The 26,151-nt window shown below is 46.5% G+C and overlaps 1 protein-coding gene across 1 annotated transcript in view; it reads right to left on the bottom strand.

Annotated features, from left to right (window-relative positions):
- Window positions 1-247: 247 nt before the first annotated feature.
- LOC119176459 (uncharacterized) overlaps window positions 248-26,151 on the bottom strand; it is a 58,684-nt gene continuing 32,780 nt past the window's right edge. Inside the window, exons 8-11 of the mRNA XM_037427748.2 lie at window positions 23,752-23,840; window positions 18,863-19,062; window positions 402-1,010; window positions 248-334 (exon numbers count right to left, since the gene is read on the bottom strand). Coding sequence (XP_037283645.2) covers window positions 279-334; window positions 402-1,010; window positions 18,863-19,062; window positions 23,752-23,840 — 954 coding nt within the window. The 3' untranslated portion in view covers window positions 248-278. The remainder of the gene's footprint in view (window positions 335-401; window positions 1,011-18,862; window positions 19,063-23,751; window positions 23,841-26,151) is intronic.

Consider the following 26,151-nt stretch of genomic DNA (forward strand, 5'->3'; position numbering starts at 1 on the left):
AAGCGCTGCTGGAAATACGCCGAAGACTTCAGTAGACTAGTGCAGCTCGCCAATGTCTCCCTGTAGCAGCATTAAGCAACTTGGCAGAGCACGGAATGGGATCCTGTGGAAAGGCAGCAAAGCATGCTGTGAACACAAAGTGAACTAGTCCACAGTTTGTACTAGACGATGAATGGGGAGACTGGCTGGTTGCCACTGCACAGCAGTTGTCATGACAGTCCTTCCTGTACCGATCTAGGAGTTGGGGCATATGTACACAGGTATATTTAAAGCTGGATTTATGGCTGCGCCTCAGGAGGTGCTCCAGCAGGTGCAAAGTGCAGTCGGAACTGGGCTGCATAAAAAAAAAAAGTGGCACTGTGAGCACAAGACTGCACATGAGCTTCCAGCTGTGTACTTACGGGCCTTGGTAGCCTCTTCCACTGTGGCTTCTTTGCACTCATGGCCTCGATGACCAACCATGCCACAGTTGTAGCAGCTGGCCACCTTGGCACTGGTGGGGGGAGGAGGAACCACCACAGAGGGCCCACCAAACGTGGCTAGGGGAACATAGGCTGCTGCCGTTGTGGGTGGGGCCACATAACCCGCACCTGACAGGAATGACAAGTAGCCATTGCTTTGGTGGCCCGCATGCAGGAACGGGGGAAATGAGTGCTGTGGAAACACGCCTGCGGGCATGATTCCCACACTGTACATAGGCCCGAAGGTTGCTGAGGTTGTCACTGCAGGGTTACTATGGGAGACGCCATCTGTGGCAGTCTTCACGACAGGTGCCAAGGGACGCACTGGCGCACGAGATGGGCCATAGGTTGGCCGATCAGTGAGCAACAAAAACCGGTGCTGAGGCTCCACCAGGACAGAGCCAGGGGGGGGTGGGTACCTAAGGGGCATTACTGATGGTGGCTGGCTTCCCAAGCGAGCAGCTTCAGGAGGTATCACACTGGCAGCAGTAGCTTCAGTGACTTCACAAGCAGCAGGCCATTTCGTAACACCTGGACCATAGGAGCTACCTGTGAAAAGGAGACCGGCATTGTGCAACTAATACAATAATAACTATGGTTAAACAACCAACTTAATTTTCAGGCCTGCTCGGGTAATGCCCCCAAAGCATGACTGTAAGCTGTATCGATAATTGAAGATTTCAGCATCATGACCATTTATCATTCAAATTGTCAGGCATAGCTCATGTTGACATTGTTTAAAGCATCATAGCTGTGAACAAAGCTATTCCCATTCACACTACGGCCCATACAATTTCCTTAGTCAGCAAAGAATATTTGCTTTCTCAATGCTGTTGTAACAATAAAACTTCCCAGCAGACTCCACGGTAAACTTGCCTTACGTTCACTGGCTGACCTGACTAAAGAGATCGCAACGAAATTTGTGACAAAGGTAATTAGGAGAGATACTCACATCTGAATTGGTAATTTGTGAACAGCCCATAAAGTTGAAAAATGAAACAGGTGTTAAAATGGGGAAAAAACCTAACCTAACCTAAGCTGTGCCCCTCACTTGGCTTGATTGATTGATTGATATGTGGGGTTTAACGTCCCAAAACCACTATATGATTATGAGAGACGCCGTAGTGGAGGGCTCCGGATATTTTGACCACCTGGGGTTCTTTAACGTGCACCCAAATCTGAGCACACGGGCCTACAACATTTCCGCCTCCATCGGAAATGCAACCGCCGCAGCCGGGATTCGAACCCGCGCCCTGCGGGTCAGCAGCCGAGTACCTTAGCCACTAGACCACCGTGGCGGGGCCCTCACTTGGCTTGGGCGTTGTAACAAGCAAGGTAGGTAGATTATTCGGTGAAGATCCCATCTGCAAAGCACGAAACAGCTCTGTAGCGCAGAAACGGTTTAAATTGAAAGCTATGTGCTGATTGGAGACGGCATGTTCATTTCTCCTGAAAGAGCCATGCTTCGAGCGATCCTCAAAGTTACACAAAGGACTAAAGGATGGGACAGTTCGGATTGCATTTGTTAAACTTTTTGGAGCAGATAAAAGAATAATTAGAACAGGAAAACTGTCTCATAAAAAAAAAAATATGCAAGAGAACCGTTCTAGTTGCAAGGCTAGATAATGTTCCTTCCACGTAAGAATGACATTAAAGTGCAGGGGAGATAGTATCTCGACGGAATGCAAAATGCTTGAAACACAGGGTGTCGCAACAGCCAATGTATCGACCACCAGACTTGTCTTTTTCAAGGCTGCTGCTCAAGCTGCAACTTGAAAGCTGCCACTTCAAGGCTGCAACTCGAGTTCAAGCTGCAACTTGAAAGCTGCCACTTCAAGGCTGCAACTCGAGTTCCAGCCTTGAAGACAAGCATGCATGTTCCAGGGATTTTTCATTTTCCCACATACAAGTTATTCACACGGTAAAGTTGAAAGCTGAAAGAACTGATGATAGCTCCTTCTCAATCACTCAGAGGCTCAAAACTATTTAGTGAATTTAGATGCTATAGAGAACAAAATAAACATTGCATTAATATTATATTTTGACATCAAACCTTTAGCCTTTTCTGCACTTTATCAAACATTGGGTAAAGAAGAAGACAGGCGGGAATGTTATGTCACCAGGATAATGGCACTTCCTATATTTCAAATGTGTAAGGGGTGAGTGCGAAAACAGCTAACAAGCGACCTGCACTCGGCAGACTATAAGCATGGTTCCCTTGAAACACCATGTTATCCACACACCTGTTCAGGAGATATTGCTACGTAGCTGACATATCGGTGGTCAGAAGATGACAACGAGGAAGTGTTCTGTCGGTTGTGCGTGCTGTCCTCCATCTTAGTCAATGCTATACACATCAGTGTGAATATAGATTCTGAATAGACACGCCTCGCGTCATTTTTACATAACATCTTTGTGGTGGAGGTGCGGGGTACATCTCTGTCTTCATCACAAAGCTCCGCAATGGCCGCGTCATCATAGGTCCAACCATGTTACAGGTTGAACAACCATCGTCTTCACCGCCTTCCCCTTTCGTGACTTCAACGTATGTCATTCTACTTCCTGCTCGTGATCCCGGTGTATTTTTCCGGTCAGAATGGCGTTGACGTCGACAAATAGATCAACCGGTACGAACGGGTTAGCGCAAGATATAGGCGGGGCTCGACTCTTATGCTTGCCAATGTGCTTTTCTACCTCGATGGCCCACCGCGGGTGTGGTTTGACCCACGAAGCGGATATTACAAGCTGGGATTCCTTTAAAAAGAAGATCCATGAACTTTTTGGCGACACCGTTGGGCGGCAGATCGCAGCGCGTAATCAACTGGCGGCTTGTGCACAGACATCGACAAAGTCGTACGTTGCGCACATTCACGACATCATCGCCCTATGCCGCCAGATTGACGAGCACATGAGTGAATCTGAGAAAGTGGCCTATATGCTGAAAGGCGTAGCAGATGACGCCTTTAATCTTCTAGTGTACAATAACGTTGCCACGGTCGATGCCATCATTAAAGAGTGCCGGCTGTTCGAAGAAGCCAAGAGCCGCTGTATTACTCAGCGATTCACCCGGCTGCCCAACACGGCCGCAACCTCATCGTGTGAAGCCGCCCGCCAGTCCCCCACGTATAACGTCACGCGTATTGTTCGTCGGGAAATCGAAGCCGCCTGTCCGGCTCCTCATGAGCCAGCCGTTTTCGCAACGCTCATCTCTGACCAACAACAGTCATCAGTGGCGTTAATACAAGCTCTGGTGAGGCAGGAGTTTGCGAACCTCGGCCTTCCATCAGCATGTCCCTTGACTCGCCCTGAAGTTCCGTCTTACTCCCCAGGACACGCTCGCCGTTTACCTCCAACAATGCCCTTCTGTAACCCTTCGGAATGGTGAACACCCGACGACCGGCCTATTTGTTTTTCCTGCCACCAGCCTGGGCACGTTTCTCGCTATTGCCGCCGCCGCTGGTCAAACCAACCACGTCAGACCTTCTCTACCTCTGCGGACATACACCCGACGACCCCTCGACGTTCAGCCGCCACACCCTTCGATTTCTATTCGTCCTCATCTCACGAGCCTTCCACTGAAACCCCTTTGCCCGGTCGCCGCAGCTCGCGCTCCCCGTCGCCGCTACGTCGCCAATCCCACTCTCCGCCGCCTCGGCTCTTTTTCTCTTCGAGCTTCTCTGGATGATCGCAGCAGGAAAACTAGATATTGCAGCTCATAGAGATGAAGCTGCAATACCAATGACGGCCGAAAATTCTCTACCGACGTTTCCCACGCACCACAGCATGCTTGAAGTACAAGTCGACCATGTTCCTGTCACCACCCTCATTGACACAGGTACGCACCTGTCTATTATGAGCGCTTCTCTACACCGCCGCTTGCAAAAGATTATGACACCGTCTACGACGTAGGCAATACGTGTCACCGATGGTGGTACTGCACCAGTTATCGGAATGTGCACTGCTCGTGTAAGCATTGCCAGTTGTCACGCCGTGGTCCTTTTTGCCATGCTAGCCTGTTGCCCTCATGACCTCATACTTGGCCTTGATTTCCTTTCGACACACTCGACCTTAATTGACTGTTCGTCTGGTACCCTCAGCCTCAATCTTCTAATCTTTGCCGGCTACTCTGCAAAGCCCACCAGCCGCTTGAGCCTAACCACTCATTCGCCTGCCACCTCGTGCCGTCACGTACGTGTCTTTCTCATCGGCCCCTCCTGCTCCTGACGGTGATTATATCGTTACGCCGATTACTGACGTTCGGCTGACGCGCAGTGTTACTGTGCCTCGTACCATCGCGACCATAGTGGAAAACTGTGTGTTCCTTTTGCTCCTTAACTTTGGTTTCACCCCACAAGTGTTGTCCTGCCAGATGTCTCTAGCCCAGCTAACTGCCATAACAGAGGACGATGTCAGTGTTGTCCCTGTATCTGCTCCTGATCGAAGCGCAGTCTCACGGTCACCCAGCTCAGATGATGCCATTTTTCGAAGCATGATTGGATCGGAGCTTTCGCCTCACCAGGCCGACACTCTCTGCCAGGTTTTGACCTCATACAGTGACATTTTCGGCAACGACGATCGTCCCTTGGGCCAGACTAAAATTGTCACTCACCGAATTAACACTGGTGACTGCGGCCATTCACCGTCTGCCTTACTGCGTGTCAGCGTCTGAGCGAGAAGCGATTAAAAAAGAAGTGGCCAAAATGCTAACGAAAATTGTAATTGAACCATCATCGAGCCCTTGGGCATCTCCCGTGGTGTTAGTAATGAAGAAAGACGGCTCATGGCGTTTATACGTTGATTATCGCCACCATAATAAAATTACCAAAAAACACGTGTACCCCCTACCACGCACTGACGATGCCTTCAATTGCTTCCATGGCGCCACCTTCTTTTCATCTCTCGAACTCCGATCTAGCTGCTGGCAAATTGCTGTACATGACATGGACCGAGAAAAGACCGCCTTCATTACCCCTGACGGTCTTTACCAATTCAAGGTCATGCCCTTCGGTCTCTGCAACGCTCCAGCGACCTTCGAGAGAATGCTGGACACGCTCCTACAAAGATTTAAATGGTCGACATGTTTGTGTTACCTGGACGACGTGATCATTTTCTCACCTACCTTCGCAACACACCTTGAACACCTTTCGGCCATTCTACCCATATTTCGACGGGCCGGCCTGCAGCTCAATTCCTCCAAGTGCCACTTCGGTCTTCGTCAGATTACCCTGTTGGGTCACCTTGTTGACGCTGCCGGCGTACGACCAAACCCGGCGAAAGTACGCGCTGTAGCAAACTTCCTAGTCTCACGCTCTGCCCATGATGTTCGCAGTTTCTTGGGCCTCTGCTCCTACTTTCGCCGGTTTGTGAAAAACTTTGTGGCATTCGCACGGCCACTCACCAACCTTCTCAAACAAGACGTTCCATTTTGTTGGGGCCCTCTGCAAGCCGATGCCTTCTCTCAGCTTATCACCGCTCTAATGACACCACCTATTCTTGCACATTTTGACCCCGATGCTCCTACAGAAGTGCGAACAGACGCGAGTGGTCACGGAATCGGTGCAGTTTTGGCGCAAATTCAGTGGGGCAATGACCGTGTAATCGCGTATGCAAGCCGTATGCTTTCAAAGTCTGAACGAAATTACTCTATAACAGAACAGGAATGTCTCGCCCTTGTCTGGGCGGTTTCGAAAATCCGTCCTCACTTGTATGACCGCCCTTTCTGTGTCGTCACACCACACGCTGTGTTGGCTTTCTTCTCTAAAGGACCCCACTGAACGACTTGGCCGTTGGGCTCATAATACCGTATTTTTGTGCGCATAACCCACCCCTGCATATAATCCGCACCCCCACTTTCAGCTCACCGAGAAAGAAAAAAAAAAATCCTCGCGTATTGCCCGCACATTTGATATACAGGAAAGGCTGTACAAAAGCTACTGCTCAAGCAACATAGCACATATGTAGACACAAAAAGCTTTATTTAGCAAGCAGAATACACTGTCTGCAAGGCCAGTCACAATTCACTCACTGTCGCTGCTCTCACTAGAACTACCACTTGAGCCGCAGTCCTCACTATTATGCACAAGGTCATCTTCAGTTCTATCCATGTTGTTTGTGATGCAGCATCTCTTGAAACTTTTTCGCACCATCTCACCTGGAATGGCCTTCCATGCCTCGACAATCCATTTGCAGAATAAGGCAATATCAGGCCTTCGGACTCGTCCTGTCGGCGTCAAGTCGTAGCAGCCTTCGGCCGTCCACTCGGCGTAATAGCGCTTGACATGCGCTTTGAAGGGCTTGTTAAGCGACACATCTAGAGGCTGCAACTTTGACGTCATTTCACCAGGTATAACAACTAAGTCGGTGCCGTTGCGTGAAAGGCGGTCCTTCACTTCCTCAGTTGTGTGGCCGCGGAAGAGTCAAGAACGAACATGGACCTTTTTGCGAGCATCGCACCGGGCCTCTTCTCCCATACCATCTTGATCCAGTCTACGAACAAGTCACTGTTCATCCATGCATTCTCGTGTGCACGCACCACCACACCGGCAGGCAAATGAACCTTTGGTAGAGTTTTCCTTTTCAAGATGACGTACGATCACAGTTGCGTGCCATCGGCGAGGGCACAAAGCAAGACTGTGATGCGCAGTTTCGTGTTCCCGCCGGTCAGCTCACCGAACTGCTGCCCGTCTTCTCAATCGTTGTGTCCAATGGCATTTCAAAATGAACAGAAGTTTCATCTGCGTTGCCGATTTGCGAGAAAATGTAATTGTGCTGCTCTCGCAGGCCAATTACATATCTCTGGTACTTGAGCAGCTTCTACTCATAAGAAGCCGGCATGCGTTGACATGTTGTAGTCCGCCGTCTGATTGAGAGCCCTTGCCGTTTCATAAAGCGGTGCAGCCATGCGTGGCTCGCACGGAACTCGTGAGGTAGGCCTAGCTCCCTCGAAAGTCGCCGGGCTTCCACTTGGGCCATGTCGGTCGATACGGCGTAACCCCTGCTTCTCACATCTTCGATGAACTTTACTAGCTCCGCCTCCAGCTCAGGGTAGGCACCGGTCTTGGGGCCACGAAACGACCTACGGTCGCGGTGCGCGGCTTATAGGCTCTCTTTCTTCTTTCTCCACAGTCGCTCGCAGGACTCGTCCACATCGTGCCGTCTTCCCGCTTCGCGATTTCCGAATTCCTCGGCGACGATGATGATCTTAAGCTTTCGCTGTGCCGTGAAGGCCTGCCGCCGTACGCTACTCATGGTGACAGAACAGATCGACTTAGGCTTGGCGAACGGGTCGAGATGTGGAGAACTTTCGACTTGTTAATTTTCTATGTATCATTTTTTTACCTGTGCCAAGATATACTGTGCATTTGTTTTTATTGTCTGTTTATATTATTTGTATTCACTTTTGCATGAGCCTGAGAAGGGCCTGCAGTATGCGTAAATAAAAAAAAAAAGAGGAGGTTGCTTTAACTGTACTTTCAAGCAGACGCCTGGCTGTGTGGTAGAACACCTGCTTACCATGCATACGGCCTGGGTTCGATCCTTACTCAGATTCTAAAACATTTATTATTTATTTTATGTGCATCTTTCTCGTTTTTTTTGTCACGCACGAGATCACTATTTTTTGTCCCCAACCACCGCCCCCACACCGACGATAGAATTTCCGAGAAACCAGCTCTGTAGTGCTACTGCGTCAAAACAATCCTGTGCTCCTTTACCGTAACACCACTGCTTGTCCTGATGTCGCCAGTGTGCAATGGTGATGTCAGCAAAGGGCTGACACTCTCAGTTGGTTTAACAAACCACAACTTTTGGTTCATCTGCTTGCAGATATCAGTGTTGGCTCTCATGCAGTGTATGCAATAATAAGACAGCATTCATCAGTCAATTAACATTGCAGTTTGGTGCCAAGTGCACGAAACACTTTGCAGCGGTTGAGTTTTAAAGGGGCGATTCGCATAGTCGACGAAAATAAGGACGTGCATAGCATGCGTGCAACACTCATGTGGTTATATCGTGCAAGCACTTGGAAAAGCAAAAACATGCGAAATTTACACAGTTCCTGCGCAGTGTGGTCTGAGGGGAAGTCAACATAAATAAAGAGGACTGAAAAACTTGGTTGGCAACTATTCTGCTACAGCCCTTTCTTTATCCCTACGTTCATTTTATCTGTACTTCCGGCGCACTGGCATTTATTTTTTAACATTTTGAAAATTTAGGCAGATGGAAATTTACATCCCAGACACACTTTGATGCTCGGTATTGTGGGGCTGTCCATGTTTTACATATGCGCAGCCTTTAAAAAATGCTCTTTTTCTATAGAGTGGTACTGCTTGCAGTGAGGAAAATCATAACCCTGGTGCCTTACATTGTCAGCAGTCTACGTTACGCCACATGAAGAGACAGGTGCATGCCCTTACTTTACACTTTTCATTTATTGTGAGGTAATAGTTTAGCATTAGAGTGATAGCGGGTGTTAAGGTATGAGGCCAAATGACGGGAAAACTTTTTAAAAAGCAATATACACTAGAAATTATTAGTTTGCACATCTTTTTAGGCACATGTGAGCGTTATATAGCAAGTCATCTTTCATGTTATTTTGCATAATTAAAAATTTCATTAAATGTATGTCTTACATGAACATTCCTAACTCAAGTTCCGCTTGATAAAAAAATTTATTTTTTGCAGGCACATATAAGAAGCTTGGGCCTGTGCAATGAACCAAAACAAATGAGATCTGATGGATAGTAAAAACACTGTAATTAAATTACCACAAAAGTATGCACTAACACTGGGGGCACCTTTGTATAACAGGCATCCATGTTAAATCTTGTGGCACGATTTGCTCATTGAGGTTCATTGCACGCTTGATATTGTTACAGGGAGTATTTATTTAGGGGTTGTGAGTCCGTAGGAGAGCGGAATCACAGTGCACAGGGCACACAGAATGCCAGACAACAGGGCAACCCTTCAGAACATTCCACCACGTCGCTCATTTACTCGATCTCAACCCACTTACGCGGACATCGGCGCTCAGAGGAACTTCTCCAGCCGGTCGCCGTCACCTCAGGGTCGCCAATCACGCTCTCCTCAGTGCAATCGCTCTCTGTCGCCGGCTCATTCTAGCCACCTCCCAGAAAACTAACAAGTGCAGCTCCTGGAGATGGCGCTGCACTGACGACGAGCTCCCGAAACCCTCTACCGACCCCTGATCCAAAACGAAATTTACTTGCAGTCTTCATCGATGGCCTGGCCGTTACAGCACTGATAAACACTGGCGCTCATTTATCTGTGATGAGTTTTAGCTTCGATGCCGCCTCAAGAAGGTCCTTACACCTGCTGTGTTTGCAACAGTGCGTGTAGCTAACGGAAACCGAACATCAGTCCTTGGTATGTGCACTGCTCATGTTACTGTTGCCGGCCACCAAACTTCAGTACTCTTTGCAGTTCTTGCCACTTGCCCACGCGATATTAATCTTGGCATTTATTTCTTGACCAGTCACTCTGCCCTCATCGATTGTTCATCCGGTGTTTTAAGGCTCAAGTTGCCTTTTTATGACGATGCCCCTCCTGCAAGTTGCACGCAGCTACGGTCTATGGAGTCCCTACGACTTCGACCTCAGGCTGCTGTGTATGTCCTTATGTCACCTTTTCCATCAGTCCCTGATATCGACTACTTGGTAGCCCCCCCCCCCCCCCCCCCCCCACTGACCTTACTCTTTCCCGCAACATAGCCCTTCCACATACTGTTGTGACTGTCGCCAACAACAAGACGCTGCTTCCTGTCTTAAACTTCTCCACGTCAGTCTAAGTCTTTTCCCAAGGCATCTCACTAGCAGAGCTTTCAACTGTCGAAGAATGCACAATTTCTTCCCATAGCAGCACACAATACGACATTCCTGGACAAAATGATATACAGGGACCTCTTGCCTTCGCAAGTTGAAGCCCTGTGCAGCGTTTTGCTTTCCTACATAGATGTTTTTGACACTGACGACCGTCCACTAGGCCACACAATTGTCTTAGCCCACAGTATCGACACCGCAATGCCAGTCCCCTTCACAAACGCCCCTACCGTGCGTTGCACGCTGAGCACCAAGTTAGAAGGAGGCAGAAAATATGCTCGAAAAAGACGTCATAGAGCCTTTATCCAGCCCTTAGGCATCACCTGAGGTGCTAGTTAAGAAAAGGGACAACAGCTGGCACTTTTGCGTCGACTATCACCATCTAAATTGAATCACTAAAAAGGACGTCTATCCCATGCCTTGAATCGACAATACGCTCGACTGCCTCCATGGTACCAAGTATTTTTCGTCACTCAATCTTCGATCCGGATATTGGAAAATTTCAGTAGATGATCACGAACCACCGCGAGAAGACAGCATTCGTCACACCCGACGGCCTTTACCAACTTAAGGTCATACCGTTTGAATTGTGTAATGCTCCTGCAATTTTCGAGCGCATGATGGACTCTCTCCGACGCGGTTTTAAATGGTCAACCTGCCTTTGCTATTTGGACAGTATTATCGTGTTCTCGCCCACGTTTGAGAGCCACTTCTCTCGTCTGTCGATCATTCTTGATGTATTTCAGCGTGCTTGCCTCCAGCTGAATTCGTCTAAGTGCACTTTTGGGTGCCGTAAATTAAGCTACTTGGCCACCTTGTCGATGCTACTGGAGTCCAACCCGACCCCGACAAAGTTCGTGCTGTTCGCGAGTTCCTTGTGCTGCGTTCTACAAAAGAGGTCCGCAGCTTTCCGGGGCTCTGCTCATACTTCTGCCGCCTTGTTGCCAACTTCCGCAGCTTTGTTGCCAACTTCACAGATATTGCTTAACCCTTCTCGGATCTCCTCAAAAAGGATGTGGCTTTTTCCTAGGGTGCGAACCAAGCACATTCCTTCGCATCAATAATTTCCGCTCTGCCTTCACCATCAGTGCTGGCCCACTTTGACCCAGCTGTCCAAACAGAGCTTCGCACTGATACAAGCGGCCATGGCATTGAGGCTATACTCGCTCAGGTACAGAGAGGCACAAACCGTGTTATAGCATATGCCAGTCGCCTTCTGTCACAGTCGGAAACTAATTATTCCATTACTGAGCGGGAATGTCTAGCTCTCGTCTGGGCCGTCGCTAAATTTCCTCCGTACCTGTATGGACGCCCGTTTGCGGTCATCACAGATCATTACGCACTGTGCTGGCTGTCAACACTGAAGGACCCTACTGGAATACTCGGCCGCTGGGCATTACGACTACAGGAGTACACGTACTTGGTGGTGTACAAATCTGGCAAGTTGCACAGCATGCCGACTGCTTATCCCGCCACCCGGTTGCACCACCCGACTCCACTGAATTCGAAGCTGATGCCTGTATTTTCGCCATCACAGACTTTCTGCACGTGGCAGCTACTACTCTTCATCATTGACTGCCTTCAAGCCGGCAATGCCGACCCTTCCCTCTGCATGTTCTTACTGCAAGACATTTTGTATCACCGTAATTAACACCCAGAGGGTGCAGAACTTTTACTCATCATCCCACATCATTTGCGCAAAAGACGTCCTTGAAGAGCTTCACGACGTCCCAACTTGAAAACACTTAGGCGTGACCCGAACCTACGACCATGTTAGATTAGGATTTTTCTGGAAAGGCCGGTATCGCTCTGTTCGTCGCTACGTTGCGGCTTGCGACCTCTCCCAAAGTCTAAAGAAACCTACGACTCCCCCTGCCAGCAGCCTTCAGTCTATGGAAGTCCCAGCTAAGCCTTTTCATCGACTGGGATTGGACTTGCTTGGTCCTTTTCCAACTTGGACAAATAGAAATAAATGGATCGCAGTAGCCACGAATTATGCCACTCGGTACACTATCACCCGAGCGCTATCGATCAGTTGTGCGACCGATGTTGCCGATTTCCTCCTATACGACGTCATTCTTCATGATGGTGCTCCTTCTCACCTACTCGTAGACCGTAGTCACTGCTTCCTCTCTCGGGTGGTAAAGGACCTACTGCGGTCTTGTGCTACTCGTCATAACTTTAGCACGTCTTATCATCCCCAGACCAACAGGCTGACCGAACGCCTCACTGACAGACATGCTTTTAATGTACATTTCTGACTACCACACCGGACCGATTGGGACATTGCTCTCCCGTTCGTTACCTCTGCCTATAATTCATCGCACCACGAAAATGCCGGCTACTCACCCTTTTATCTTCTCTTCGGGCGTGATCCTTCGTTACCATTTGATACTCTGCTTCCATGTGATCCAACATCGATGATTTCATACACTGAAGATGCCATCACCCAAGCTGTCATTGCACGCACGGTAGCCTGCACTCTGCTCTCACTGTCCCAGGCCCTGTATGATAGTCGACACAGGGACGCCGATTTTTCCCTGGGCTCTCTCGTTCTACTGTGACTCCCATCTCGTCGTGTTGGCCTCAGTGAGAAGCTTTTATTGTGATACGTCGGGCCCTACCAAGTAGTGCGCCAGGTGACACCAGTTACCTATGAGATTTCTCCAATAACCAAATCACAGAACTCATCGACTACTACTCTCAAAACCGACATAGTGCATGTCTCTCGCCTGAAGGCCTAAAATAGTGACAAGCCCTTTTAGTCATAGCTGGCATTGAGACGGTGGCTTTACAGGCCGGGGTAATGTCACGGGTGTGGAAATACTTCTCCAGTGGAGCAGCTTAAATGGCCTATAATGGAAGACGACGACATTGGTGTTGTGGGGCCGTGATCCCGCTCTCCTACGGACTCACGACCCTTAAATAAATACTCCCCATAACAATATTGTTATAAAAAAGTGTGCCAAATTTTATGAAAAAATGTTAATGAGCAAAAGAGCTACGACTGTTCACATACGTAAAAATGACAGAAATATAGGTTGTGAGAAAATCGACAAAAAAATTTGAAACAGGTGCAGTGCTTACACAAAATTTTCAGGAGAGGTACAGTTTTCAATATATGTAGCTAGTTCCAATGTGGACTATAATGTACCTCTTCTCCAGCGACAATTCTATTTTTTTAGCTTGTTTTGCAGCAACAGTGACATGACGAAGTGCTCTCACGCTAGGGTGCGGATCATTTGAGAGGCACGTTTTTCCCGTGCAAGGGTCACGCTTGGTCCCAATTTGCTCAAAATAATTAATGTGCTTTTGTTGCCATTAATGAATTAATGCACATCGTCAACAAAGCAAATTTGATAGTTTAAAGGCTCAAGTAGTGCCTTTGAGTGTGAAAACACATCTATATGTTATGCGTTCATTAGGTGAGAAGATTATGAATTTTATGATGTCTTGACATCATTTTCAGAGCACTATTACATGTTCACTCGTGATATGTGAGCTAAATAACCAACAAAATACTACACATCAAGCTAATCTTATAATGCACACAAAACTGGCACTTTCAGTTTCAAATTCGCAGATGATGAGTGGTTGAACATTTTCACTCGTATCTTTTGAAAGAAACTGCATAGACTGATGTTTATGTAGCAAAATGATGGGCAATAAATTGCACATCCAACATAGCCAAAAACCGAAAAACGACATTGTGAAACAAAAATAACTTTTCCACTTGCCCTCATACGTTAAGGAAATAGCGTCACCATGCCGCAAACGTTCATTACGGACAGCGTGTTATAGTTTAGCTGGGTAACGTTTGCGTGCTCGAGCTGGGACAGTGACGTGGCCTAGTGGAGGGTGAATATATTATATATGTAGTGAAAAAAAGAAACTAAGAATTCTTGCCTGTATTGCCGTGTGCGGTGATATTCTGCTATATTTAGTAATAATAAAAGTAAATAAATATGAACTATCCCCCAAAAGCTCAAATTTTTATACGGCACATTTGTTTACAGCAATCTTCTAATTAGACCTATGGACATTCAAAATGGAAAGCTATCTCAAAAACTAAGCTGAGTTATCTGTAATGCTCTGCTGTCAAAGCTACTTGAAGGCAAGTGAAGGCACTTTGTGCAGTCGTTAGCCACAAATAAGTGCATCTGTCGTTACCACCACTTAATTTAGTTTGAAGCGGGCATCTAAAACCGCCACCATAATATCTGTGCACTATGTAGACAACGTGAACACGGTAACGCTAAATATAAAAAATACCATGCATACGATACATACTACGGGTTGTTTACTTTACTGTGGATGCACTTTAGATCCCACTACTCCGGTAAGCCCGCTATACTACTAATCTCGCTAAACTATAACATTCACGCTGTTGTCAGTAATGGCAAAAAATCAAATTTTCAACCATTCTGTTTGGTGACATATTAGCTGTATTAGCCAGGGTTGACAGCAGCATCAGTCACATTCTGACCAGAAAACTAAGACTATGAAGTCACAGAAGGCCACAGCTAAAGGCATTTTCGCCCATAGTGCTCCGAACAAAAAAATTAAATAGCTAGTGCCATCAAATTTTGAGGCTTTAACAAGCCTCTTGTGGGTTTCTTCTGCATGCATGGACATTCCACATGAAGGGTCAGACACAGCAAACATTTAGAATATATTTTAATTCACTTCCAAACTGTACCTAAATGTTCATTCTCTCGATTGAGACCCATTGCTAGTGCGCCAACACCGACATAGCTCTATAAGAGAGGCAGCGAAAGTTGTAGCGACACCACACCAGATCTGTAGTGACATGAGTGATCTCCAGTCCACCGCAACTTACATACTGGCAAAGCACCGGTTGCTCCACCGCTCGTGGCTGCTGTAGCTCGCCATGGGAACTATTGGTGCATTTAATTGTTTTTCTGGTGCTTGTGTGACACAAATTGTGCGAGAGCAGACGATACTCCGTACGATGTGTGCCACAGCCTTGTTTTCGAATTAACAGAACACACGAAAAATGGGAGACAAGGAACTTGCAATTATTCAAAGTAATCAGGCCTGATCGTTTGCTGTGCCGGCTAGTTTGCAACTCCAACCGTTATGTTTTCTCGCAAGACCAGATCTTAATTTTTGCCGCAAACACATAGGAATGACAGGCCTCACTGCTGACACCAGTGAGAAAAAAAAAAAGAACATGCTTTTGTGATCAACTAAAATATGCGCTTGCGAAAAATAGGATATGCTTCACTGCAGCACAATAGCGACACGCAGGCAGCATGTCGCCTGCTCTTCGCTGCGTCAGCACGTCATGATGCGACCATTCGCTAATTCTTTCTGGTAGAGTGAAAAATTTAATAATGGCCAGTGTGGTAAAATTTGCGATATGTTATGGCTGGAAAACAAGATGATTGAAGCTTTCTAACTTAGTTTTCGAAGTATGCACTGCAGTGCAAGTAGGCACTGCAGTGCAGTGTTTTCGAGTAGACAGCAGTGCAAGTGCGCAAATTGCTGCCTTATGGCTCTTAAAGGCTATCATTTCCACGCTATCGCGCTGAAATTGGGATAGAGAATCGGCACATATGCAGGGGTGCAACAGCCAAAATAAAATTTGGAGCAATTTTTAGAGCAGCAAAATGTTATTTTTGGAGCACTAACACTCATACTTCAAGCAGGTTATGGAAAAAAGGACAACCATATTTTCTCATGAAAGACCAAATTTGAAGCAGTATGAAACAAAAGGCTTAAATTTAGAAAAACAAAAAAGTACGTACAAGCCATTCCACCTCACTTGAATTATGCAGAGTGAACACGAGCACCGCTTTTTCAAAGAAAGTAGTGCTTTGAGCGACCCCACTAAGCAAACAAACAGTGATGAAGACCACATTAGCATTTGTCACACCCCTTAAGTCCTTTGACAGACTGAATTCAAATGAGGCTCTGCCAATCTGGCAACCCTGAAATTCGGGAGAATTGGAAAACCAAGAAGTAAGGGTGGCGAAAAAAATTACTGGAGCACAATTTTTTTAAAAGCAGCAGAAATGTCATTTAGTGCTCAAAATGATTGCCAGTAACTTTTATTAAACGTCAGCTATTATAGTACTAGCACTCTAGATTATATGTAGTGCATATCGGCATGAATAAGTGAACAAAATGTGCCGTGTTTCATGACTAGTGCTAACAGCCCCTTCCAAATCATAACGCACTTATCCATAGGGCACTGGTGTACTGCAGCAAAGGTAGCTAAAATCGCATTCTGCACGGGTTAACAAGGAAGGAATGACTATTTTGTTCCAGCGGAACGTGACTAAGAACAAGGCCAAACAAAATTTTGAGCAGCACCGGTGACAGAATAATTTACTAATGTGAGAAAACATGTATCACTCTTTCACTCTTTAGTGTCCCTTCATATATTGGTACAACAACAATCAAACCCCTTTATGAGAAATGCTGATATAACAGACAGTAGGGTATAAAACACTAAAGTGCCCACATTGAAATAAGGGTTGATATAAAATGCATACAGAATACCCTGCTTAAAAGAGACCTCGTGTAAGAGGCACGAATCGCTCGCGGGAGTATGTCTCTTATAAAGGGCTTTAACTTTATCAGTTGAACCATCCTTTCAGCCGAACAATACAGTCGAGCCCACATATAATGGCCTCACTTAAAACGAACTTACGCTTAAAATGAACGATATTCGCATGACCGTGAAAATATACATTGGTTCAATGGCACAAAATCGCACTTACAACGAACGTCTCCTAGCGCTGCTTATTGGTTACAGCGAACGGAGTCAGCGGTCTGCCGACTTCCCGGGAAACTAATTTCGACCACCGATCAGGAATCGGTGAAGTGCCCATACATTCTTATTTTAAACGCCGACCCTGCCTCCACGACCCTCTAGTTGCAGCTCTCCCCAACCATGCTGTTTCCTTCCTTCATGCCCCGACTGCCTTTTGTAAAGCACCCTTCTGTCCTTTGTCCCCCCGCTACTCTGAGCACCCCGCATTGCCAGACGAGGCCCGTGTTTTCACACTGCCACCGATCTTTCGAAGACCGGTCGGCTGGTACTGCCGCTGGTACTGTCATTGGCGTCGCCGGCCTGGAGTGAACAGACCATTTGCCAACATTGTCGGCCACCAACTATATCCGATAGTCTGCGTCTAGTGCATGCGCGTATGCTACCCCACCAACTCTTAATTTGCAATTCGTTTCGTGTTTAGGACTTGTTCTCGCTCCCTTTGCACTCAACTCAGCATGCCTTCCGCGCACGTGTGGAAGCGCGAAAACGGCTGTTAATATGCGCGCAATGAATCCCGAAATATCGAAGTTCGTGAGGCCACGCAAACCCACTGGCGCAACAAAACGATTTATTGACCACGGCCGCCGATTCTTCGAACACCGCCGATTCTTCGAACACCGCCGCGCGCACCGATACAGGTGGCCATGCTTTGACTTCTGCGCGTGCAGGCACTCTTTCCAAGTTTTCCTATGTGCAAGTTTCACGTACCTTTCAAGCAAGCTACCCAACCTGCCTCCTTCCCGTGTGTTTTGGTTTTCAAGGTTGCCCTCCGCCGCAACCTCCCCTCTCTTTATCGCAACTCCTTGCCCTTCTCTCGCAAGTCTGCTCTCCTCTCTTGATCACAACCGCTTCGCCCGTCTCTACCGCTCTGCGACGCCTGCCACGCTGGCTCGAATTAGTTTCGATTTCTGACTGGAAACGGGCCCTGAGCGTTTTGGTATGTGTTTCGCGTGTGCATGACACATGTCTTGTGCGTGTCTTGCTCGCTCTTTGTGTGGTCATGATGGCCGACGGGAGGACTAGCACGCTTTTTCCTGTCGCTCAACAAAACGTCGAAAGTGTGACTTGGCTTGAGCGTTATCCGCGCGTTAGGTGCCGCGTTGCAGAGCGCTTGCTCATAGCTGTTGACCACCTGGCAGCCAACTTGCCGCTTCGAGCGTCTGGGTATTCAGCTGTGGAGATGGTGATTATTTCGTGGGCGGCGTTGACAGCTATATGCGCGCGAAACTTTTTTCGCGAGGCCGACTTCGTTGATGTCGGGCCCGATGCCGAGCTTGAAGCTTCCGAACAGGACCACTGAGGCGGCGATTTGTGGCAGCGCGTCGTCGACTCCCTTCTGACCTGGGAGAGCGGGTGGGACATCTGTCGCAATGGTTTAATTACGGCCGATGGTGATGCCGACACTGCAGAACCGTGCACAGATTGGGGCATTGTGAATGAAGTACGTGGCGAGAGCGATTTGGAGGAATCGGATTGCGAGAATGACAAAACTTTGGAGCCAGTGCCTCACGCAGCTTATGCCACGGGCCTTGGCGGACGAGCACCCTGCCATTTTAAATGAACTCGAGACCGCCCTTATCGCATCTGCTCTTTGAAACACGTGCATCACGGGCTTTTTGGGGCAAAAAAAGTTTGTGTTTTCACTCGCAACTTTATTAAAAAGCTGTGTTTCATTTACTACGAACTCCAGGATACAGCGAACGGATGCCGCGTCACGCTCAGGTTCGTTATAAGCGGGCTCGACTGTATATGCTTTTTATTACCTGGTGATGGTTGTGTGCTGTCATCTGAGCCGGAACTGGCTGGGCTCTGTGCGCGGACGGCTCTGAGCGCAGGTGGTGGAGAAGGGCTGGAACACTCGGATGAGCAGGATGTGGTAGAACTCTCCCCACTAGCATGGCTAAAAGCAGCTGCTGTCCCAGCATTCACAGCACGGCTGCTTAGCAGTCCATTGGTGTGGCTCCTGCATACAAAAGCATCAGGTGGACATTTATCGGGCTTGCATATCTCGTAGAATTACTGCACACGAGTGCGTGGTGTGAATTGAAATCTGTTTCGCAGCACATACAAGTTCCACCAAAGCACCCTTCGTTTCACATAATTACTCTCACATTCAGCAATACTAAACCACTGTAGAAATGATTCCTAGATTTTACTTAGCACATTCACCACACCAATGGAGGTCTAGAAATTCAGACTTGGAGGAGAGCGTATGAAAGACCATGCACTCTCAGAAAAAACTTTTTTTCTTAGTCCTGACTTGCCACGTATATGACTACAGTTAAATATGGATATAATGAAATTGACGAATTGCCAGAAAAATTTGTGATAAAGAGAATTTCGTTTTACGCAGGTTCAGTATAAAAAAATAAATACACAAATTTAACAAAAGGAGAACTGAACGAAGAGTTAACCCAAAACACTCTTGGCAGATATTTCCGTTACCGCTATGTTTCGAAACAAGTCCTGATAACATGCCCCCACGCATCCTAACTTTCACGAGTGGGTAAAAGCGTGCGAGCACTGCTGAAGCAGAGATCAAATGAGCCAGCTCATCTCTATCGCCTGGAGGGCACATACGATAACATCCCCCCCCCGTGTGTTAGAACTGCCGTCGAATGCTCAAACAGAAAGGAAACCACCCGTATTGAACAAGCATAAAGAAAAAGCCCACTGCATGACCTTGTGCTTCTGCAAAGAAGATTGCTTATTAAATTAGTCTTGCCAGTGGCAGTTAATGGCAGCATTACATAGTTGGAGGAGGAGCAAGTGAACATTTATTCTCTACTTCAAAAATATTGACTCCGTTTATTTTTCTACCATTAAGCAGAATTCGAGAATTGCCTGCGGTTGAAATGAAACCGTGTTGGCAACAGCCTCCCGTCAGAAGGATCAGACACAGTGTCATTGCTATCACATAGTGGCTACGGACCGAAAGTTTGCTAAGAATGCCTTCATGTGTGACTGAGCTGTGCACGTTGTAATTTGTTGGCTTGTGAAGTGCAACTAGTGATGTCCCGCTGTTATTATGAACGTTGACGTCACGTGAACGCGATTTTGCACGGTGAAAACAGCTGCGTTGCGCCCTTACGTGTGCAGCAGCCTGTGACTGCGAGTGCGACAAAGAGAGGAGATCAGCTGTATGTGGACCAGAAAAAGTTTTCAACGGACCGAAAAACAGAAATATCAGCTTTCCGACTGGCTGAAGCTACTCTGTATAGACGGAGCTTGACAAAATATCGACCCTGGATATTTATGCACACTAAGGAGGCGCAAGTAGAATCGCGTGAACTTCCAGGAGAATAAATTTTTCATTAAAAAAAAAAAAACATCCAGTCTCACTGTACTTTTTCTAGTAAGTCAACCTAGGGAAACGCAGGTTCATATTTTGCGCTTTTGAATATGTGGCTGACGTTTGATTCGAGGAAATTAATTTTTTCTTTCAGACGGGATTTGAAAGTGCTCATAAAGCTGCGTCGTACAACCGAGGTATTTAATACATGATTTCGATAAGAATTTTGCCAGGACCAAACCGATTCGTTGTAAAATGCAGGTCGTCCTGAAATCGGGGGACGTATAATCGAACTTTCAGTACTCGAGTGCATCGTTCGATTTCATGGGCTCTGCCACTTAGTACAGTAATACCTCGTCAACTCGAACTCTCATATATATAAAAAAAAAAAAACGGCCAAGTCGAAATTTTCCGCGGCACCGGTGCCAACCGTTGCCGCGGTTACGTCCCATGTAATTTTTTCCTTTTGTCTCGAAGTATTTCTGGATCGGATTGCGGATATCTCAAAATCTTGAGTGGGAGTGGAACAAAAATCCCGCCACCGGGCCATTATACAAGATTCGCACAATGCTCCTATGCCTGAAATCCATCAAATTTTTACTTTTTTATTTTTTTAGCTGCGCCTGCCGCTACATCGATACTTTCCACGAACGTGATGTTTGAGCATAGTGGCATATCAACTTTGTTGAGCAACCCCGTGGCACATCATGCGACTCCCACGCAGCAGGCCTTGCTCTTTGCCCCACGCTTGGCGTAGTCACGTCGTTTTTCTTGTTGGTTTGGCAGTGCTCTTTTTCTAAGGTTTAATTTGCGTTCAATCTGCACAACGCACGTGGTACAAATTTAACACTGACTTAGAGGAGCGGCGACTTAGCGCGAGTGTGGCAAGCATGGCGTCATAAAAGCAGTGCAAGTCACTAATGCTAAAGGAAGGTTGTCATAGTTAAAGAAGTGGAGAAAGGAGGCCGAACAAAGTCAACCAATGCGCAGGAGTTTGGCATCCATTTGTCTACGCTTTCGACGGTGCTGAAGAACAAACAGAAGGTGCTAGATGAATATCAGCAGAGCTTCTCCAGCCAATGGAAGCGGGTTCGAGGCTCAAAGTTCTCGGACGTTGAAGCAGCAAAGATGGTGTGGCATTTGGGAGTTTTTTTCCCCTAAATAAAATGGCAGTGCTACAAAATCCAGCTGGTTAACGTCTCTTGTGTCTTTTAAAATTCAATGAGAAGATACATTAGAAACTGCTGCTGATGAGCCGGTAAGTAGAAGTAATTTTGCTAAAAAGTTATTTTTCCTGGCGATTTGTGCAGCTTCGCTTATCTAGAAATTTTCCTTGGTTTTTTACAACTCCGAGTTAACGAGGTATTACTGTATGCCTGTTTGTGGGGTAATGTCAGTTGGCCTGCAATGTGGCCTCAGCAATTGCATATGACACCAAAATTAACCATACACAACACATGGAACCCCTACACATACATGCTCCACCTCTTAGTGAGTACGGTTAAGCCTGCCTATGACGAGCTTCCACATAACGAATTCCTCGATATTACAAAGTTTTTCTATTTCCCGCCGTTACTCCATTTGCGACCTCTGTGTAACAACGTAACGCAGGAGACATCCTCGATTTAATTTTTCGCCATAGACTATCTAGAAATTTTGTCCCAGATTTTGTCATTTTGGTCCGAGCATGCATCTCTTGCGGTAGGCAGAGGCACGCATGGCGCGCTCGTGGTCTCAGCGGCTTCCAGGCGAGAGCGAGTGCTCGTTATTGTGCGCAAGTGTGTGCGAGGTGGGCAGGAAGGCCTGCACCCCTTAAGCCAGTGTTGCCGCCATTCTTGATGCCCCGGGCGCATGTGCGGATAAGCCCTCTTCCTCCATCAAAAAAAGGGGTGTGTTGGCAGTGCCACTCTTCAATTGCTGCAGAAGTCTGAACTGCACTGAAGTGACACAGGTGATGCCATTTCGCGTTATGCTTTTAGTTAGCATCACATATGTGGAGCAGCGCTGCATATGGACAGCACTTTACTGAATAGTAGTTTTCCGCTGTAGCCGTGTCATTTGCTCTGCTTTAGACGCTGTACCCGCGTGTATGGTCTCGCAGTGCACACATGGAGTGGCTCCTAATCACGTTTAGCTTTGTTTTTAAATGTGATTGCATTTCTTAGGCTATGTCAGGCGTCCGTCAAGATCCCCTAGCAACCGGAGCCTCCACCATGTGATGCTTCAGCGTCGGCAGCTGTCAGCAACAGCTCGAGATGCCACTGTGAAACGCCAACGCTGAGCAGAGAGTGCTGCTTGTTTTGTTCACTTCATAGTATATTCTAACCATGCACGCTAGCTATTAGAGCTGAAAACACATACCGCGAGAAACGCGGTATGTGTTTGCGGACAACTGTGTCATTACTACTGAGGAGATGTCACAATAGGCACTGGTGGAAACTCTCGGAGATCACTGTAACGACGGATATTTGAAGGTCAACTCATCATGTGCTTTGCTGTCTTGTGTCGCGAGTTCGTGGGACCGTCCCCTTCGCAATTAGCCGACTAGCTCTGGCAACACAATGGCCCCTAGAATACAATGCAATGAATGCGATAGCAGCAAATTGTAATGCCATACAAAGTGATGCTAGCAGTCAACTCTTTTGGATCCAATATCATGGAATTCCTACAAAACGCTGGTGTAAGCAAATACGGCTGCTCCTAGGAGAAGTGCTCTTTTGACACATTCTTTTCGCATTGAAAGTAGACTGCTGCTTGCTGAGATAGCATGCACGCCAGCGATCGTGACCGCACCCTTAAAATCAAAGTTCACTGTTGCTACTCGAGCACCCCCTCCACCCACCCCATCCTTGCCATTTTTTCATGCTCGTTCAAGACGGGTGCTTTCCTTTTCGTTTGAGCATACGACGACAGCTCTAACATGCGGGGGAATGTTATCGTATATGCCCTGCAAGCGATAAGGATGGGCCGGCTCATTTGATCTCTGCTACAGCAGTGCTTGCGCACTTTTACCCACTTGTAAAAGTTGCAATGCGTGGGGGCATTAGATCAATTTGTACTTCTCGCAGATGGCGACAATGGGAAAACCCTATTAGAGATGCTCATATATTTACTATCGCATAATAACACAGTTTTTACCGCTGAATAAGTGTTTTGGAGGAGCTCTGCCTTCAGTTCTTTTGTTTTTAATTTGCGCATTTATGTTTAAAATTTTCATACCAAAACTTCACATAACGAAATTTTTTTCATAAATTTTTTCCGGGATTTTGTCCATTTCCTTATACCTAGGTTTAACTGTACATGCAAACTGCGCGAGCGTCGATCCTAGAAAATTGCACTTTTTTATAGGTGGTTGCTTACTTCAAAGAGGCAATTTCTTTGAGCAGTCTCCTTGAACAACTGGCAGGAAGACCCTTAGCCTTCATACTCTCTTCATTCATGGCAAGCACCTGAAATATTAAGCAAGAGTAAATTATGCCAAGGTTGTTGTAAACATAGCACACAGCATACAAATGCACCAATGACATCAAACCTACGCTATTTATAGTACTCAGATTGAAATGCAACATCAAATTTTTTAGCACAGCGAGATGTATGCACAGCTGCTTGAGCTAACCACATCATGCTACTATGAACTTGGCCACAACAGATAATGTTTGACTCCTATGTACTCTCGACCACAAAATTTTGCGCGATCAGCAGGACTTGGCCGAATGACAAAAACTTGCATCACTGCATCACCTACCATGACACGGAGGGTGTTGAGGATATCAACAACAGCTTCTGCGATAATATCCGGCAACAATGCATTATCTAAACGTGCCATCGCTAATTGCTGAGGCCGATAGCCTCAACACCCGCTGCATCATGGTAGGTGATGCAGTGATGCAGTTTTTCATCACTCGGCCATGTGCTGCATTTCCTGCAAGCTTTTGCAGCCGGCAGTGCGTGTATAGGAGTAGAAAATATGCCAATATGACATGAATTGAAAGTAGTGGAAACTAAAGCATGCACACTGCCTGGTCATTTGCCTGGCCAATCGTCACATTTCAATTGATGAATACTGCACATATTACCATTAATTACCTAGACTGGTAAAAACTGAGCAAACTTCAGGTAGCATAATTTAAGATGAAACTTCAGGTAGCATAATTTAAGTGTAAAACAATTCCGCAAAAATATAAAATGCAATTTCTGTCATTTGAAGACCGATGCAATGCATTATCATATTTACAGTCTTATATGTTTTCATCATCAGCATACCAGTCGTAAAGCAGAAGATGGCCGATGTAAGAGTACCAATAGAAAGTAGACGATATGTAATCAGCACATATTAAACAGCCCATGCATAACCTTTTACAATGCCCCACAAAGTCACGGCGACCTCACTGGTATATACTTATACCGTATTTACTCGTATATTAGGCACACTAGCATAACAGGCTCACACCCCCAGTTTGGTCGTGAGAAATAAGATTATTATTTCTGCATATGATAGGTGCGCCCCGAACTTGGCTGTGATCAGTAGTTCTGTACCCTATTTCCCCGGTTACAATTTGACGCCCTCTTATGTTAACTGAAGCGAGGAAAATGAAAAGAAAGACCACGACAGCACTGCACCAGCTCGCGGCTACGGCCACTGCACAAACGCGCGTGCTCCGCATGGAACGCGCGACCGCGTTCTCGTCAAGTGCGCATTGAGTTTCCTGTCAAGAAAAGCAACTTCAGTAATACGTTTGCTACCTCGTCCACAAATATAAAAACTCTTCGCTTTCCGACGCGAGCTTTCGACTTTGCTGCCACTACGCGGACTTGCAGAAGCTTGGCAGACTTTTGTCATCGTAGATTTGCTGGCCGCAAACCTAAGCATCGTATCACACATGCTGCTCATGGATTGGAGTTAGAATCCGATCTTTTTGACACCCAATCTTCATGTCTTGTACTAACTTACCACGACAACATGCCAAACCGTAAGCTAGGCTTAAGGGGGGACGTGGCAAGTAAAACTAATTTTTTTATTAATGTACTGTTTGTGATGAAATTTGGTGTGTGTATGTGGATGATTGTGAGGATTCCAAATATGAAAACCGTTTTCAAATACCTCTTGTACTTTTTGAGTTACAAGCATAATTATACTAATTAATGCTCTTCACACTTAAAGAGATAATTATTGCTAAATGAAATTATTTTTTCATATTATTATGTTCCCAAAGCATCAACTTGTGCAAAGAAGCTATTAGTTGATTTTTCTAGTTCTTGTAACCATAAATAAAATTTCCAAAACATGGATGTTGTTTTGCGCACACATCGCAGTAATTATAAAATGTGTTCTAAAAATTTTAAATGATGAGTAAGAAGAGAGATAAAGCTTTATTGCACTGCTAAAGGCCTCCTGAGCCTAGTGCAAAAAACGGAACGACTCTATCAGTCTTTGTTAAAAAATGACAGATGTTCTAGCGAAGGCACATAGGCGAAAATCAAGAGTTGAGAAAACTGACTTTGAAAGTTCACTCTTGTTTGGAAGTTCACAACATGCCTAAAACACTCAGAATCCTCCTGGGCAGTAATCCTGAGATGCTGTGGCCTTGGCCTCTGTAGAGCGCAACCCAGTTTTGCGCTTCTTTGTCGTGGAACAATGCGCCTTTTGAGCCCTCTTCACCCTTTTGGCATCCTTTTCGGCTGCTCGCCGCAAAGAGCAGTCTCCTGGATTGAAGCCCAGTTGAGCAGTGATCTCTTGCAGCGCACTCTTAAAACATAAAA

Source organism: Rhipicephalus microplus, chromosome X (genome assembly GCF_043290135.1).
Source record: "Rhipicephalus microplus isolate Deutch F79 chromosome X, USDA_Rmic, whole genome shotgun sequence".
Classification (NCBI taxonomy): Eukaryota; Metazoa; Arthropoda; class Arachnida; order Ixodida; family Ixodidae; genus Rhipicephalus; species Rhipicephalus microplus.